Source organism: Pristis pectinata, chromosome 18 (genome assembly GCF_009764475.1).
Source record: "Pristis pectinata isolate sPriPec2 chromosome 18, sPriPec2.1.pri, whole genome shotgun sequence".
In the NCBI taxonomy this organism is placed as follows: domain Eukaryota; kingdom Metazoa; phylum Chordata; class Chondrichthyes; order Rhinopristiformes; family Pristidae; genus Pristis; species Pristis pectinata.
In genome coordinates, this window is record NC_067422.1 from 7,043,585 (window position 1) to 7,062,722 (window position 19,138).

Consider the following 19,138-nt stretch of genomic DNA (forward strand, 5'->3'; position numbering starts at 1 on the left):
TTTTTTAATAAGGTGCTTTTTTTGGCAAAATAACAAGGCAGTTCACTAGAGTGTTAATGAAATTTGGCATGGAGCTATAGATATTAGGATTGGTGACTGTTTTATAGAGCATGTTGAAGGAGTGATGGGAGGTGGTCCAGGGTGGAGATTTCAGAGGACAGGACCTTGAGAGCCGAAGGCACGCAGTCAGTGATGAAGATTAAATTCAGGAAGACAAAGCACAATGATTGTGAGCACTTACCCGCAAGTTAGAGAGCAGCAGAGACAGGTTCTGCTGCTGAAACGTCAGGATCAGCTCTCGCAAGCTGTTGACGGTTGTGTAGTCGATGCTGCTGACATGAAGGCAGTCCAGGATGGCTGAGCGGGGAGGGGAGGCTGAAAGTTAAACCAGCCTTGTTACTGCTTCATAAACCACAGGCCTATCTTGAAATATCTTGCTACTTTATCCCGTAATTATGAAGCTGGCTTGCGGTTCCGTGGAACCAGTTCCCTCTGGCACCATGGCAACAAGCACCAATTACTAAACTGCAGGGACATCATTTTTCCAACCCTGTGTTCTTGACTGAAGTGAACAGATTCAGCACCAGGCTCTGGACTGGAGACCTACCCTGGCTAGTCCAATCCTTCAGGAAGAGCTCAAACTGGTGGTACTTCTGTTGAAGGGCTGATTATTCTTCTCCCCAACTAATTCAATTAAAAGAAAACAGACATCCACTCCCCAACTTGTGTGAATCTTAACAAAGGAAATCACTCCAGTGCCAGAGTTCACTCTCACAATGTGTTTGCTCATCACATGTAGCAGGGAACTATAGGACCAAGCTGTGGATGGTTTGTAGATATTGAGACAGCAGGTTCATGGAGTCATACAGCCCACCATGTCTGCCCCAACTATCAACCACCCATTTACGCTAATCTCATATTAATCCCATTTGTTTTTTTAATCCTCACACTACCCTGCAGGTTCTATCACTCACCTACTGGGGTGAATTTATAGCACAGGCATCACCAGTAGGGCTAGCACTTAATCACAGTTGCCCTGGAAAAGCTGTTGAGTTACCTTCTTGAAGCACGGTAATCTGAAGGCCCCCTCCAGTGCTGTTGGGTGGGGTTCCAGGACTTGCACCCACAACGACGCAGGACTGGTGTTACGTTTCTAAGTGAGGATAATGTGTGACTGGGAGGGGAATCTGCAGGTGATGGTGGTCCCACCTAACAAACTGCAGAAAGTTGTGAACACAGCCCAGTCCATCACGCAATCTAGCCTCCCCTCCATTGACTCTGTCTACACTTCTGCTGCCTCAGGAAAGCAGCCGACATAATCAAAGACCCCTCGCACCCCGGTCATTCTCCTCTTCTCCCCCCTCCCATCAGGCAGAAGATACAAAAGCTTGAGAACACGTACTATTAGGCTCAGGACAGCTTCTATCCCGCTGCTGCAAGACTTGAACAGACCTCTTGTATGATGAAGAACTCCTGATCTCACAGCTACCTCATCATGGCCCTTGCACCTTCTGGTCTGCCTGCACTGCACTCTGTAGCTGAAACACTACATTCTGCATTCTGTTATTGTTTTTCCTTTTTGCTATCTCGATGTACTTCTGTATGGAATGATCTGTCTGGATGGCACGTAAACTAAGCTTTTCCACTGCATCTCAGTATATGTGACAATAATAAGCCAATTACCAACTGATAGAGAGATGCTAATCGGGGTAGCCTAGGCAAGTAACCGCAATATTTTGTAGGCGGTCTGCACTACGGCTGCAGTATCAGTGGCACGGCAGTGTAGTGGTTAGCGTAACGCTATTACAGCACCAGCAACCCGGGTTCAATTCCAGCCGCTGTCTGTAAGGAGTTTGTACGTTCTCCCTGTGTCTACGTGGGTTTCCTCCGGGTGCTCCGGTTTCCTCCCACATTCCAAAGACGTACGGGTTAGGAAGTTGTGGGCATACTATGTTGGCTCCGGAAGTGTGGCGACACTTGCGGGCTGCCCCCAGAACACTCGACGCAAGAGGTGTATTTCATAGAAACAGAAAAACTACAGCACAATTCAGGCCCTTCGGCCCACAAAGCTGTGCCGAACACATCCATACCTTAGAAATTACTAGGCTTACCCATAGCCCTCTATTTTTCTCAGCTCCATGGACCTGTCCAAAAGTCTCTTAAAAGACCCTATCGTATCCACCTCCACCACCGTTGCCGGCAGCCCATTCCACACACTCACCACTCTCTGAGTAAAAAAAACTTACCCCTGACATCTCCTCTGTACCTACTCCCCAGCACCTTAAACCTGTGTCCTCTTGTGGCCACCATTTCAGCCCCTGGGGAAAAGCCTCTGACTATCTATCCAATCAATACCTCTCATCATCTTATAACCTCTATCAGGTCCCCCCTCATCCTCCGTCTCTCCAAGGAGAAAAGGCAGAGTTCCCTCAACCTGCTTTCATAAGGCATGCTCCACATTCCAGGCAGCATCCTTGTAAATCTCCTCTGCACCCTTTCTATGGCTTCCGCATCCTTCCTGTAGAGGTGACCAGAACTGAGCGCAGTACTCCACTGTATGTGTATTTCACTGTGTGTTTCGACGTACGTGTGACTAATAAAGATAGCTTATCTTAGGAGGGAAATGATTGTTTAAGGTGTCAATGAACCGAGAGTTTGTGTCCATACAAAAGATGGTCTACGGGATCCCAAACTGGAGGATGGGTGGGAACCACAGATCCCAAGTGATTCGATTAGATGGTTTATAAAGACACAAGCCAAGAGGAAGCCACTCACTAGAGAGGACAGTGCGGACGTGCTAGCCCAACAGGAAACTAGATGTCCATCTTTGAGGAAGCAGCAATGGAAGAACTTTAGAGCAAGTTTTAAATGTTAGAGTTGAGCAGCTGGGTGGCTCCATTCCCGAGCTTCCCATCACCTGACACATGGGATCAAATCCCAATGAGCAAACCCAAGAGGAAGTTCTGCTGATCAGGCTGGAACTATCCAGGGACAACCAGGATTTGGCAGGGCTTCCACTCACCTTCCAAAGCCTGGCTGTACAGCAGGTCACGAACATATTCGACAGCAGGGAAGTTCAGACCACTCTGCAGCTGCACCACTATGGGACCATAATCGGCAACCTGGGACACAGAGAGAGGCGAATTAGGACTTGAGCAGCAGTGTACCACATCAAGGTCAACAGCTTGTGCAAAATGGTCACCGCAGAGAGGATATTTCTCACTGAGGCTCGACGAGGCACCCCCAATGAGGAGCTCCTTTGGAAAGCAGTGTTGCAATACAGTAAAACTCCAATAATCCATCCTCTGGACATTCGGGAACCCTGATGGTTCAGTGTCTGGCTCACAGTGTGGTATTTGACGTGCTCCCCTGTGACTCACTGGGATCTTGATACAAGCGCTCCAAGTCTTACTGGACTCACAGGAGGATTTATAATACAGAGTAATATCCTAAAAATAAAATTAAATGTTTTTAAGGAGGAATTAATATGAATAACATCCAAATGGTCCAGAAAATCCTGCACCAAGGTCCTGAAATTTAACTGTAGTTAGGGTACACTTATCTTAAACCGGATAAACTCCACACATCTGCTGGCAGCTGGAACCGGGCATCCAAGGGGGCCATGAACGTCAGCAGCAATACTGTACTCCACCATGGTCTGTGGTGTTGTGGCCGAGCACGTCCCTCACTCTCCTATTGCAATGAGGGCAGAAGGGTGTGCTAAGAACAGCACCAGGCACGGCCAGAAGAGGTGCCGACCTAGTGAATCCGCAACACAGGACTACACCCATGCATTTCACAGAGATAAGAAACAGGGTCAAAGCTCTGCTGTCCTGGCACAGCTAGATGCAAAGGACATTGGACATGTTAAACAGCTAGTGTTGTAGACTGCAAAAGGAGATCCTTCAGCCCATCCTGTTCATGCTAGCCATCAAGTACCCAATGGGAAGAGGCAGCTCCAAGAACATTCCATCCTCAATGGCCAGGCCCAGCACATTTAGAACCATGTTCGGCAGTGATCCACATGCCATTATTACCTTGGTCTCTGGTCTGGCAATGTTGAAAAGTAGAATTATCCCAGACAAAGCAATTCCAGCCAGAATTCCATACTGGATTTCCAAAAACAACCCAGGAATGATGCTAGGAATGGCAGCAAGTCCAGCTCTGGAGAGAACAAAACACAGTTACCAGGAATAACCACAGCGCATAGCTGATTAAAGTACAAGTTTGAAGCAGAGTGAAGAGGTGGCACTTCCACACTCAGCCACAGGAGGGCAGCCACATCCCTGCTTCTCAATCTATACCGGAGAGTCAACACCGGCAGGAGCCCAAAGGTTTGCATTTCTATAGCACCTTTACAACCTTAGAACATCCAACATATTTACTGTCACTGAATACTTTTGAACTGCATTACTGCTGTTCTGGAAGAGGACATGGCCATGTCTTTGCACACAGCAAGCTCCCACAAATGGCAATGTGATAACGATCGTTTAATCTTATATTTCTTACAACATAGTTGGAAGCCATTCAGCGCATCGAGTCCATCCTGGCTTGTTCCATCCCCACACTCATTTCCCACTCTCTCACACACAAGTCCATCAACTACCTCCAATCCTCCACAGTCATCAATGGCACCAAAGCCATCACTTACACTGGGGCGATTAACAGAGCCCAGAAAATTTTTGGGACGTGGGAGGAGACCTGAGCACTCAGGGGAAACCCAGGCAGTTACAACTGAACGTGCAAACTCCACACAGACAGCACCCAAGGACAGGATCTAATCTGGGTTGCTTAAACTGTGAGGCACTGAAATGCTACAGTGAATTTGAATGAGGATTAGCTATTAGCCAGAACCACAGGACCTTCCAGTGACAGCCGAGATTACGATGGGAGCTTCTATTAAACAGCTCATTTAAAAGGAGGCGCCACAGTGCGGACGCTGATGTACGATTGCGCACCTGGTCATGGTTTTGAACCCACAAACCCACCGAGATGATCAGTACATGCCCGGCTCCTGTAATTAGGCCCACTGGAAGACACCACAAAACAGTAAGCGGGCAGCAACGGGGGAAACTTCAACCCTGGTCGGACACCGACACCTACTGCTCACTCTCCAAAGCGTGACGAGAATCCGCAGGTCGAGAGACTGTGGAGACGGCACAGGATGATGACGGCGGCCAGGGCTGCCTTCGGGACGTAGAAGAAGAGTGGGTGAGAAAGGCCAGGGACAGTAGCACGATGACCCCTGGGAACACAAGTCAACACCAAGCGTCAAGGTAAGCCCACCGTCACAGAGCAGGGGACCGCTCCACAGGACACAGCAAACTCTGATAATCCGCTCTCCGGCAATCCCCATGGTTCGACATCTGGCGAGCCAGACGTTGATCCACTCCCACACCCACTGGGGTCCCAACAGTCCCACTGTATTTCCATTCACAGGAGCCCTGGTTACCACACTCCATTCCATTGAAAAAATATAACATTGTGCAAACTTAATAAAAGTGAATTAAAATTTTAAATTCACTGCGATTTTAATTCACTGCTTCAGATTCTAGCATCTGCAGTCTCGTCTGAATTAAGAGGGTATTGGTAGAAATAACATCCAATGGTCTGGAAAACTACCAGTCCAACAAAGTGCCGGATTATCGGAGTTTTACTGATTGGCCAACCATATCCACACCGATCGGAAGGTTGACCAGCCCCAATTACATTCCCAGCTCCTCACCAACACATGTAAACACTGTCTCCATTGCCCTTCAACGAGTCCCAAACCCCACCATCTGAGGAAATGTTCCTCAGCTCCCCCTCAGAGACCCCCACCGCACTTCCAGGCACCGGCTCCACACCCCCACCCTCACCATAGTGACCACACCTTGATAATACCCTCATCTACAGCGACCTTCCATTTCTGTGGAGTACACAAAAGAAACCATGCTTTTAGTTTTCATTAGCCATTTCCTTTCCTTGCTTAACCTCTTGCTTTATGTACTTTACAGATCAATATTTTTCCAGCCATCCCAATTTCCTTCCTACTTTCAAGCCCTCCTCCTTTCCTGCAGTGTCTGGCTCTCGCCACCCAACACAAGCTTCACATCTCGCACTCCATTACCCGGCAGCTTCGATTGGACCCTCGTCCTAGTTCCAGGAACACACTCTGGGTCCTTTTTAAAAATAGGATCAATGAACCCAACAGATTATATTATAGATCAATGGGAGCAGAAGCCACAGGTTAAAAGTCAACTCCAGCTGACGTTTTATAAGCAGTTACTCACCCGTGGCTATTCCACCAGCAGGGCTGCACACACCGGTCTGGGAGGTTCACGGCAGTCCTGGGAGGAGGCAAAACCAGTTACGGAAGAAAGTTGAGGGAGCGGAATGGTCGACAGCGATACATCCTACAACCCCATCCTATTAGTGGGATTTTTGGGTTACCAATGATGGATTCTGGCCATTTATCCACTTCTGCTTGTCGTATGATCACTTTTGTTACATTAATGGCCAAGAGGTCCATTCTATTTAAATGGAAGGACCCTAAAGCCCTACATTTCAATGGTTTTCTCAAACTATAACACGTTTAAACTTGGAAAAAATTAGGAGTGGCACTGTTGATCCTTCGCTTAAATTTGAGGATGTATGGAGTCCATTTATTCAATATTTCCATATGATATAAGCAGACCTTTCTCGAATCCCCTTCAATAACCTTGAATATAGAGGAGCAGAGCTGACGACATAATAATGTTTTTTTTAAGATCTAGGAAATATCAGTCCAGTTTTTTTTTCTTTGAAGTTTTTGGTTTGCTTTTGTCTATTATTAAATATTTTTTTGATTTGGGGGTTTTCTTTTCATATAATCAAATTTCTTTTCAATCCTTTTTTTTTGCATCATGTACACTTAGCAAGAGAGCGGGAGGTCTGGATTACATATTTTACTCCTTGTGAGTATAAATATTAACTGTTGTTGTTATCCCGATCTCTTTGCACCAGATGTAGAATTAATGTTATGTACATCAATTTGAATCAATTTGAAATTCAATAAAAGATTGAAAAAGGATGGTGGTACATCCAAGACCAAAGCACAATCGGCATCAAACCGGGACAAACCTTACTCCTCAAAACCTACCAGACCTGTCACTCAGGGCACCAGATTACCTTACAAGCACATCAACCACTCCCCCCCACTGCTCCCTCCTTCCCCTGGGACAGTGCTCTCTACCACTTATCTACCAATTGGAGAGGGGTGGGGGGGGGAGAAAAAAAGAGAAAAAGAGTCACATTTACCCCCAGTCTGGGTCCACTTTACCAGCAGCTACATCACAACCCTGAACCCATCCCCATCCGCCCCCCACAACCTACCCATTCCCCAAACCCTTCTGTGTCACCCCCAACACCGTACTCACCTGCCGAAACTTCCCGTCACTGGGTAAGACGAGACGAAGGAGCCCAGGATGTTTGTAGTGCCTGGAAACACAAGAGAGGGAGTGAGGCGAGGGTCCCGGCCGTGGACTGGTCCGTCGGTTCTCGGACAGGAGGTGGAGGATGTGCGTTGATCACCGCACCAGCAACGGGCACAAGAGAAGACAGAGTTTCTAAAGGAACCTACCTCATCATGGTTCCCATGTGCTCCCAGAAGACAGGACCTCCTGTCATTGAGATTGCCTGGCTCAGAGAATCCGGAGCTCCCAAGGGAGTCGTCGTGGGGATTCAGCCAAGATTGAGACAGCTGGGAACTAGGATTACTCTGAATGACCATTCCAGCCAGCAGGAACATGGGCCAAATGGTCTTCTTTCTGTGCCAAACAGGGCAGGCACGGTAGTGTAGCGGTTAGCGTAACACTTTACAGCGCCAGCAACCCGGGTTCAATTCCAGCCGCTGTCTGTAAGGAGTTTGTACGTTCTCCTCATGTCTGTGTGGGTTTCCTCCGGGTGCTCCGGTTTCCCTCCCACATTCCAAAGACACACAGGTTAGGAAGTTGTGGGCATGCTATGTTGGCGCCAGAAGCGTGGCGACACTTGCGGGCTGCCCCCACAACACTCTGCGCAAAAAGATGCATTTCACTGTGTGTTTCGATGTACATATGACTAATAAAGACATTTTACCTTACTTTATTTCTGGGATAGGAAGTGGCTCCAGAATACCCACTTAACAGCAGACCCAACCCTCCCTATTCCCAACCCCATGGGCTCCAGAGCAGGGGGAGGAGAAAGCAGAATCAAAGACAAAGGTTGGGGCTTTGGGAGGGAGAGAGATGCACAGGGTCACACAGGGACTGATACACAGGCTGGCCTTGGAACACAAGGCAGAGAGGAAGCAAGGAATCAGGATAGCTGTGTTCCAGATGCTTCCTCCCCCCCCCCCCCCCACTCCCCACCTGGGAACAGCATCCTGGACCCAGGAAAGCTCCAAATATAGAGGGTGAATAAAACTCCCCACTGCCGCATATGATGGAGGCACCTCTTACCTATGGCGACAAGCTCCTGATTTGGGTCGATTCTGTATCCTTCCGAGCAGCTGAAACACAACAGGAGATCTGTCAAAGGCCAGCATCTCTGCCCACCGACGAGGAGGACTCTGGCATGTCGTGACCTCCACCTGTCCAGTGCCTCATCAGGTCCTGGGTGACAACCCATCAACCACACAGCCAGCAGCCAACTAGAAATCTGACACTTGCCAGCAAGTGTGGACGTAGTGGGTTTGGGTACTATTCCTCCGAGGTGGGGAGTTGGGGTGGGGGGGTAGAGGTGGAGGTCAGGAGAGATTCACAGTGGTTCTGGGACTAAGTGAGTGATTAGAACTGATGGTTTAAATTCTGTTTAGTTAGAAGACTAATAGTCTTGCAGCAGGTGTAACAGATATTTACAATCAGCAACTAATCCTAGATTTTAAAAAAATCACACAATAGGAACCAAAATAGTTCAATTTTCCAATAATGAGTTCAGTGAAATGCTTAAGCTTTGGATTTTCAAATAAAGTGTAGTGGTTTAATTTTTTTTCAATACAGCTTTAGAATGTCTGAGAATGTCTCTGAACATCAGAGACATCTTGGTGTTTGACAGCTGGCTAAGTGGAGTCATGACTCAGCCACATGTCAAAGTCTTGTTTCCAGCAGCTGTGTGTGGGTCCTGTTCCCCTTCACCCTCTCTCTCTGACGGTGGGAGCTGACCACCCACAACTCAGGACATCAACTGGTGGCATCTTCGTGCATGGGTATTCAAGGCAAATGTTGACAGCAAGCTGTTCAGTGGTTAGCACAGGCAATTTCACCATTGAACCAAAAATGAGGTCAAAATCTTCGTTAATGAACACAATTAAAGTGTTAATTTAATTAATTGACAGCCCAAGTACTCCCAGTGTTGATCAGAGGACAAAAGAAACAACTTCTCTGATTAGTGAGTCCAGCGCGAAGGTGGCAAGTCTGTAAAATTCAAGCCAGGCTGTTGGGGACGACATTGGAAGCAGTCTGTCAGGTGAAGGGCTGCGGACATCCTTACCACCCTCCCCGGAAACCGCGCCCCCCCCCAAGAGCGGCCACAGAGTAAGGAGCGATAGTGAGCAAATGAATCAAGGCCAACAGATCGGCCCCAAGGCTGTGGAATGGCCCTGGGGACCAGAGTGAGAGCCTCCCGCACTCCCGCACCACCCAGCCCTGCCTCCACGGTGGGGTTGTAGCGGTGCAGGGGCCTGGAGAAGAGCAGCATTGGTCATGAGTTTACCACAGGTTTCAATACCCCATTGTATTGTTGCGGACAGTACAGTCGGTCAGAGAAACAGGACCTCAGGTCACCGAGTCCATGCCAACCATCAAGCACCTATTTGTACACTAATCCTACCCTAACCCATTTTATTCCCCCCACATCCCCATCAACCTCTCTCCGCCACACCTTCCAGATTCTGCTAAACTACACACCAGGGGCAATTTACACTGGGCAGTTAACCTACCTTCCCATATGTCTTTGGGATAGTCAGCGTAATATAGCACAGGAACAGGCCCTTCAGCCCAACTCCTCCATGCCAACCAAGGTGCCCACCTAAGCTAGCCTCATGTGCCCGCATTTGGCCCATATCCCTTTTAACTCCCCTATCTGTGTACCTGTCCAAGTGTCTTTTAAATGTTATCGTACCTGCCTTGACGACTTTCTCTGGCAGGATGTGGGAGGGAACTGGAGCACCCAGGAGAAACTCATGTGGTCACAGGGAAAATGTGCAAATTCCACACAGATGGTATCCGAGCTCAGGATTGAATCCCGATCGCTGGCGCTGTGAGGCAGCAGATCTACTAGCTGTGCCAATCTGCTGCTAAACTTATGGAAAAATCAATCGAATAAAGTGATTGTTGCACTCAGGGGAAGAGTTTTATTGCAACTTATTCTAAAGTAGCTCAAAGAATCTGGGTGGGGTGCAAATGGTTAGGGAGAGGATGTGCCTGTGGACACGGGTGCGCGCGCAGTTATCACTCACCGAAAGCTTTGGCAATTGCTATGCTCTCCAGAAATCCCACCAGAGGGACAACAGCCAAACCTGCTCCGAAGTTCTGTGAAGACCAAGTGTTTGATGAGTGTCACCAAGTCAAGGTTGGAATTGGCTGTCATACATCAACCCCACCCTCCCACTGAGGTACCTTACACTGGTACTGCCAACCCTCACTGTGTTCATTACACCAGAGATACAGCTGGCATTGATTCACACCTCTCTACACCAAACTTCTTCTTGGAAAACTCAGACAAGGACAAGAGCACCTGGAACAGTGTTCCAGGACAGAAGGATGTAAAGGGAAACTGATAGAGTCTCCATCCATCCTATTTCTGCAGAGTGAAGTGTTGTCACGGCTGGGATTGGAGAATAAATTAGAGCCAGGCTTTCCAGGAGCGAGGTTGGGAAACACTTCCACACAGAGCATGGAGCTCTCTTCTGCAAACAGGGGGTGAATCCTGGTCTAATCACTGACACCCATAGGCTTTTGTTAACCAAAAGCTTAAGAGTTAGGGGGTACAAAACAAAAGCAGAGTGAAACCAATAATCTGGCATTCCAGGCATTTTGGTGATGCCAGAGTGGTAAATTTTTCCAAAGTATTGAATATTATTCAAAATGCCCCAACACATTTTTAATTCAAGAAACAATCTGCTGTGAAGAACTCAGTGGGGTCGAAGCAGTCATTTGTGGGAGCGGGAAGGAATTACCAATGTTTTGGATCAAGACCCTGAGACAATTTCCACCCCCCCCACACCCCCCCCCCCCCCCCCCCCCCCCCCCCACCCCGCCCACAGGGAAGACAGACTATTTAATCACCTGGGAGGAGAGTCAAAGCTTTATAGATAAGGTGCTGAGCTGCCCTGGCCCTACCCCACACAGCTAAGCTTGTCCTGGTCCAAGCCATTGTAGACTCTACGACCAAGAAAGCTCACCAGCACCTCTACTTCCTCAGAAGGCCAAGGAAACTCTGTGTCCTTGTTGACCCCCACAAATTTTATCGATGCACCACAGCAAGCATCCTATCATGGATGCACCACGGCTTGGTATGACAACTGCTCTGCCCGAGACCGCAAGAAACTTCAGAGAGTTGTGGGCACAGCTCAGCACATCACGGAAACCAGCCTCCCCTCCACTGACTTTGACTACACTTACCACTGCCTCGGGGAAGCAGCCAGCATGATTATTACCCCTCCCACCCCGGACATTCTCTCTCCTCCCCCCTCCCATCAGGCAGAAGATACAAAAGCTTGAAAACATGCACCACCAGAATCAAGGACAGCTTCTATCCCACTGTTATAAGACTCTTGAACAGACCTCTTGTACGTTGACCTCACAATCTACCTCGTTGTGGCCCTTGCACCTTATTGTCTGCCTGCACTGCACTCTCTCTGTAACCATAACACTATTTTGCACTGTTATTGTTTTTCCCTTGTACTACCTCGATGCACTTGTGTTTTAAAATGATCTGTACAGATAGCATGCAAAACAAAGCTTTTCCACTGCATCTTGGTACATGTGGCAATAATAAACCAATCACACTCAGACCAAACCCAGTACAGTGGGGTCCCATCACACTTGATTCAGTTCCCCAAGCTCTGTTATGTGGCTGGCTTTGAACCAGACCAGGATCTTCAGCAGGACTAGACTGGAGAGGAGGACACTTACCCGAACCATCTCAGTGAAGCACACTGTGCCGTTGCTCTCCGCTTGGGAAAAGGGTGGAAGCTGGAAGCGTGGGAGACCCTGAGCCGTTGCTCCCGTCAGGGTAAACACGTGCAGACGTTGACTCTCGAAGCAGAAAGCAACCAGGCTGGCAACCACTACCACCACGGCATTCCGGGCTGCCAAGGGTCCAAATGTTAGACCAAATCCAACAGTTATCTTCCACAAGTAGCAGCCGCCACCCCACCCCCCCACCCAATCTTCCCCATCGTTACCCCACTTCCCTCTCCCACCTCAAGGACTATTACCAAGTCCCTTCCCACTGTGTCAATACGCAGTCACAACCCCTCCACTCTTCCATCGTGAGGTTACCACAAACATTTTACCTGCTAACACCGTCTCGCCTCCCAGATCCCAGCTCCTGCCCGACACAGCAGGGTTTGAGGGGTCAGTGTCGGGTCCATTCTACAGCTGTCACCACTTCCCCCCTCCGCAATACAGGAACTGACATCCTTCGACCACTTCCTTACCTCCCCAGTACCTACTGCCCAACAGTTCCTCACCTCCACCCCCCCCCCCCCAAATAAACCTGACCTTCTCCCAGGATTTACAAACCATAAAACAAAACCACTGCAACTTTCCTCAATAATTTAACCAAAAACTCAAGACTTTCACATCAATTCACTGGGAATTTAGTAGTTTAAAGGATGGTGCGGAGGTGAGCAGATCGTTAAGGAGACAGGGAGATAGGAGGGGGTGGGATGTGGAGAGGGGGCACAAGGATGGACGAGGGACAAAATGTCAGAGCACATTCAGTTCAGCAGCAAACACTCTCCCTCTTTCTACCCTCACTTTTGGCCACATTGCTCTCCTCTCCCCCACCCCCCCCCCCCCCCAACTCCCCAAATCAAGACTGACACCCCAGCCCATTTTCTTTGGCTGCAATGCCTCAGGCAACAACAGTGCCATATCCGAGGAGTGGGAAGACTGGCTGAAGGGCCCATCGACTGTATGCTAGCTCTCAGAGCGATCTCATTCCCCTCCCCACTTGATCCTCTGTAACCTATTCTGCCACCCACCCAGACACAGGGGCAAAATACAGCATCCAGTTAACCTACCAACCCACATTTTTTGGGATGCTGGAGGAAACTGGAGGAGCGTGCAAACTCCACGCAGAGAGGTCGGGATCGAACCCGGGTCTCTGGAGTGTGTAGGAGCAGCACCAACTACTCCACTGACTCGTGGGGCCCGCATAACGCAGATTGAGACTGGTGCCACGGGCCAGGATACTGCACACACAGGGAGTGCTCAGACACAGAGCTCTCTCCCCCAGTTCACTGTTAAATTGGGCCTGGAAACCCAAATGGCCAATCAGAGCAGACTCCTGCCCAAGCATTGGGGTCCCAGTAACCAACAGCAATGGACAAGATGCCGGCATTCCTCCAGCTCATCGTCCGTTGCTCCAGATTCCAGCATCCGCAGACTCGAGTCTCACTGTAACCAAAAATTCGCCACGTGGATTTAAATACTCATATCACTGCCGACACCCAGTCCTGGACTCTCCCCCACCCACTGTTCCCCATGTTGGTCAACAGAAGCACCAAGAACCCCCTGCCTGGCTATCCCAGGAGGAAAACTGGTCCTCCAACCACAGGGCGTAATCGGCAACTCTGAACACACCACCCCAGAGCGGCGCCTTGCACTGCACAAGTGTCCCCAGTGATGGCCTGCATCCCTGGGCTCACCCCGCTGCCGGGAAGACGGGCGGACTCACGGACCTGTGGCGGTGAAGCCGACGATGGCGTGGCACACCCGGTTCAGCAGCGGCATTCGGCTGGGCTTCTCCGCCAGGTGGCCCTTCATCACCTTCAGCAGGATGAGCAGCAGAAGGCAGATGACGCCAAGCACGAGGTCACCCACTCTGGACAGAGGAAGGAGAGGTGAAACAACACGTGAGAACAGCCTGGGGCAGACCATTCAGCCCATTACAACTGCTGCTGACTCTCCATCAAATGATCAACCCTTCAACACACCCCAACTCAAGGTAACGACAGAGGGGAGAACGCGATGGGGACCGACTTGCAATACCAGATCCAGAAGTGGCCAAACAGCCAGGGTCAACATGCATTATGGCCACCAGTCCACTGCTGACAATTCAAGGTAGAGTTTACTGTCACATGCATAAGTACACGTATGCGCAGGTGCAATGAAAAACTTCCTCACAGCAGCATCACAGGCACATTCACAAGAAAAATGTAAATTAAACAATTTTTTTTAAACAAGACAGACAATTAGAACAAAAAAAAAAGCAAAGTCCATTGTAGTGCAAAGTGGTCCTAGTGTTGCTATACTGAGGTAGTGATTAGGGTTGTGCAGGTTGGTTCAAGAACCGAATGGTTGAAGGGAAGTAGCTGTTCTTGAACCTGGTGGTGTGGGACTTCAGGCTTCTGTACCTCCTGCCCAATGGCAGCTGCGAGAAGATGACGTGGCCCAGATGGTGGGGATCTTTGATGATGGGTGTTGCCTTCTTGAAGCAGCGCCTCCTGTAGATACCACCGATGGTGGCGAGGGATGCGCCCGTGATGTATTAGGCCGAGTCCACTGCTCTCTGCAGCTTCTTACATTCCTGCACATTCAATTTGCCATCCCAGACCATGATGCAACCAGTCAGGATACTTTCAACAGCACACCTGTAGAAGTTTGTTAGAGTGTTCGGTGACAAGCTGAACCTCCTTAACCTTCTGAGAAAGACGATGGCGCACTTTCCTTGTGATGACATCTACGTGCTGCCCCAGGACAGGTGCAATGGGGTTCCATGAGGATTGGGGCTAGATCCTTGGCTTTTCATGGAGGCTGCGATGAGGTCTGGTCGATAGCAAGGGAGATGTAGAGTGCAGAAAGGTATCAGACGGGTCGAGTAGGCAGCAAATGGAATTATGCGCATTATATTTCCTTTTAACGTAGGTGGCCATTTGTCCCAGGGTCAATGCTGGCCCTCAGAGCAATTTCATTCCTCTAGTTGTTTCCCTGTAACCTATTCTCTCTCACATCCCCACCTACATTAGGGGTAATTTACAGTGGCCAATTAACCCAACAAGCAGCATGTTTTTGGAATGTGGGAAGAAACCAGAGCACCCAGAGAAAGTTTGCACAGTCACAGGGAGAACGTGCAAACTCTATGCAGACAGTACCCGAGGTCAGGATTGAACCCGGGTCTCTGGAGCTGCAAGTCGACCGCGCTACCTGCAGCGATGCTTTCCTACGTTGAGAAGGGCGCTGAGACGTGTCGGGCTGAGGGAGTGCTTGTCCACAGATCCCTGAAGGTAGCCGGGCTGACGTACAGAGCTGAGGCAGCTGAGCAGGATGCTTGTGTTTATTGGACAAGGTAGAGAACACAAGAGCAGGAGGTCATGCCGATACAATGGTCAGCACAGACATCATGGGCCAAAGGGAGAACACGGGGAGAACATACAAACTCCTTACAGACAGCGGCGGGAATTGAACACAGGTCGCTGGCGCTGTAATAGCGTTAAACTAACCGCTACACTACCGTGCCTGACTAACTGCAGATGGTCTGGGGCTACAGACACTGGATGAATGTTACAAGTCGAAAGGAAGGTCGGAGCATCAACACCTTGCAACAACCAAAGACAAACAAGAGACACCTCAGTAGGAGGATGAGAAATTGTCTTCGCCCAAGCACAATATTCTAGAGAAAATTAAAAACCAAAAAGATGTTGAGAGCAGCTATTGGAGAAAGAAATGCAACAGTGAATGCTTAAACTGTGCTTCTTAAAGCCACAAACCATCTCATCTAATAGCAATGCTAATGCCCACCAGTAAGTTATAGGTCATAGAGCTATACAGCACAGAAAACAGGCCCTTCAGCCCAAATTATGCATGCTGACCACATTGCCTAACTGAGAAAGTCCCATTTGCCCGTATTTGGCTCCAGAGGCAGGCACGGTAGTGTAGCAGTTAGCGTAACATTATTACAGCACCAGGGACCCGGGTTCAATTCCGGCCGCTGTCTGTAAGGAGTTTGTACGTTCTCCGTGTCTGCATGCGTTTCCTCCGGGTGCTCCAGTTTCCTCCCACATTCCAAAGTCGTACAAGTTAGGAAGTTGTGGGCATGCTACATTGGCGCCGGAAACATGGCGATGCTTGCGGGCTGCCCCCAGAACAGTCTCCGCAAAAGCTGCATTTCACTGTGTGTTTCGATGTATATGTGACTGATAAAGAAATCATCTTATCATTAATATGCAAAACTAATTTCCTTCTATGCACATACAAACCATAACAAAAAAAAATCAGGAAAGAAATTAAGAACCAAAGTCTACTTCAAGGGCACCTCTGCTGAACCATGGATGTCCCAAAGCATTTTACAGCCAGTGAATAGTTTCTGAAGATTCACTTTTCATCAGCATTTATTGTCCATTAACTGCCCTCAGGAGGCACTGGTGAGGAGCAGCTTGTTGGGCCCTTGCAGAGGGACAGCTGAAAGTCAATCACACAGACCAGCCTGGGCAAGGCAGATTTTGTCTCCGGAAGGAGAAAAGTGAACTCGATTGTTGTTTTTAAAATAAATCCACTAGTTTTGTAGCTTCTATAGTTCAGATGAATAATTCTTTTTTTTTTAAAATTCCATTTTGTTTCCACAGGATTTGAACTCTGGATTGTCTGCCTGACCCTCTGGCCTATTCATTAACTTCACCCCTCGCCCAGAATCCCATGAAAAAATGGCACCACTGACATCACGGCTGTAAACTGCTGTGGGATGTCACAAGGTGGTGAAAGACACTGTTGACACACATTCTTGTTAGCAGCAGGATCTCAGGGCAATTTGTAACCCCATTCCCTCGTCCGGGGCAGTCATGGTTGATGGCAACACCCAACTCGTCCATTCACGAGAGAAGCCCAGGATCAAACCCGAGACCGACCCTTGAGCTGCTGCCAGTAAACAGGACACTGACCTGGTGTGAGAGATATTATAGAAGGTATAGTAGACCTCACGGAAGAACTGGCGGGGAATGTCACGGAGTCCAAGGATGTTCTGGGTGAAATGACAGAGCATTAGAGTTAAATACTTGCACCTCCATTCACAGCAAGCCAACTCCACCCCCACTCACCTCCCCTACCCGTCATCTTACACCCCTCCTCAGCCCACCAACCACCTCAGAACACTTTCTAACCACTACCCTTTATACCGGCCATCTCCGCTCTCAGTCCTGATGGAAGGTTTCAACGCGAAACGTCGACAATTCCTTTCCTCCCATGGACGCTGCTCGACCCGCTGAGTTCCTCCAGCAGATTGTTTGCTGCTCCGGCACTACCCTCACTGCCCCCCATCTACACCCGCTGGACACAGTCTGTCAGGGTGAGACCACGTACAGACAGTGTGATCCAGTCAGAACCTCCACCTTGTTTCATCATCCCAAACTCTCAACAGCACCATCAGACCAACAAACTCAACATTCCCTAGTTACTACACTGGCTCCCAAACCCCAGCAGCCAGAGCAAACTTCCGGAATATGTGGCAACACATAGAAACAAAAAACACACCTCCCTTTTCCCCCCTCTGCTCATTCTGTGATGTGGGGCAATGAACTCTTATAGACAAGGGGCTCAACAAACCCCACCTTTGGGAATAACCCTCATAGGATCTCAATACCTGAAGATAAACCCTCGTACAAGTGATTTGCAACATTACACGGCGGGTGTGTGCTTAGAGAAACAGTATTTCAAAATCTCCAGTTTGCAAAGCTTGAACACTGGGCTTCCCTTGTGTTGTGTTTGGTCATGGGGTTGGGTGTCACTATCTAGACCAGCATTTATCACCCATTCCCAGGTACCTCTGAACAAAGGATCTTCCCATCTGAGAACAGTTATAGAGTCAACTGGGTTGCTGGGTCACACACAGGCCAGACCTGGCGAGGAGAGCAGATTCCCTCCCTCAATGGAATGAATTGCCAGCACCATGGGTCACCAGTTACTGGCACTGGAAGAGATACCAGAGGTTGTCCTCACACCTACCTCCCTCCAGCCCTTTGCCTCTCCTCCTCCTTCTCACTCCCTCCCCCCCCACCCCCACACACAACTAACCTCTCCCTCTCGACCCTGACTCTCTTTCACAGGTCAGATCGACGGGCAGGAGGAACCGCGTCCCTTGTCCGAAATCCCAGGCCCGGCCGGGAAGGTGACAACCCTTCCAGCCAATGAAGCAGCAGGAGGGGGGGGGCGAGGGTCCACAGTGCAGAGTGACATCCGCTGGGCTGGTGCAGCCCCGCCCCCTCCAAGGACCAGTCCCAACACCAAGGTGGGAGGAAAGAGGACAAAGTAGATGGAGGAACTGTTCCCCTTGGCCGGGAGCTCTGTACCCTTGGTCAGGCTGATTAGCAAGGATCAGGAGGCCGTAGTCCTCTGGTGCCATGCATGAGCTGGAGAGAGCTGCAAGTCATTGGCCGAGTTATTAAACGTTGAGTGTCATTGACTAATTAACACTGCTTGTACCAGGCCCCTTCCATCCACTTCAAGAGCCGTTCCCGTGGGAAAAGCAAAAATCCCTTAATCCCCTGCATTCTCCTCTCAGGGCTCCAACCTTTGTGACACCAAGTTTAACTCCACTTGACCTTTAACTCCGGGGCTAACCACAGTGTGAACCAAACAGTTTGGATTCATTTCCTGATCGGCACAGGGTATGGCAGATCACCCCAATCGCTCTTTGGCAGTGTGGAGACAGAAGAGCACAGGCCAATCCCAGAGACCAGTCTGCCCAGCAGCAGGGTGGGGTGTGCAGGGAGGGGAAAGAGACATCAGCCAAGAGGCACTCCAGTCCCTTCCCCTTTACTGGGGAAGGTGGGTGTATGAAACAGGGACTTTCACCACATTAAGGTGGCCTGCTTAATATTTTGTTACGAACAGGGTGAGAAAAGGGATAAAGATTTGCTAATGCTAGAATTTCACTTGGGAAGGATCTCCCACAACCAGAGATTCCAGGATACTCCAAT

The 19,138-nt window shown here is 49.3% G+C and overlaps 1 protein-coding gene across 1 annotated transcript in view; it reads right to left on the reverse strand.

The window, feature by feature from the left end:
* The window catches only part of slc26a11 (solute carrier family 26 member 11), a 31,206-nt gene that overhangs the window by 4,732 nt on the left and 7,336 nt on the right, over window positions 1–19,138 (reverse strand). Inside the window, 15 exon segments of the mRNA XM_052032625.1 lie at window positions 242–375; window positions 3,023–3,122; window positions 4,038–4,117; window positions 4,120–4,164; window positions 5,104–5,157; window positions 5,160–5,210; window positions 5,213–5,245; window positions 6,273–6,315; window positions 6,317–6,329; window positions 7,398–7,458; window positions 8,460–8,509; window positions 10,453–10,529; window positions 12,135–12,310; window positions 13,910–14,052; window positions 17,105–17,184. Of these exon segments, the coding sequence (XP_051888585.1) occupies window positions 242–375; window positions 3,023–3,122; window positions 4,038–4,117; window positions 4,120–4,164; window positions 5,104–5,157; window positions 5,160–5,210; window positions 5,213–5,245; window positions 6,273–6,315; window positions 6,317–6,329; window positions 7,398–7,458; window positions 8,460–8,509; window positions 10,453–10,529; window positions 12,135–12,310; window positions 13,910–14,052; window positions 17,105–17,184 (1,140 nt within the window).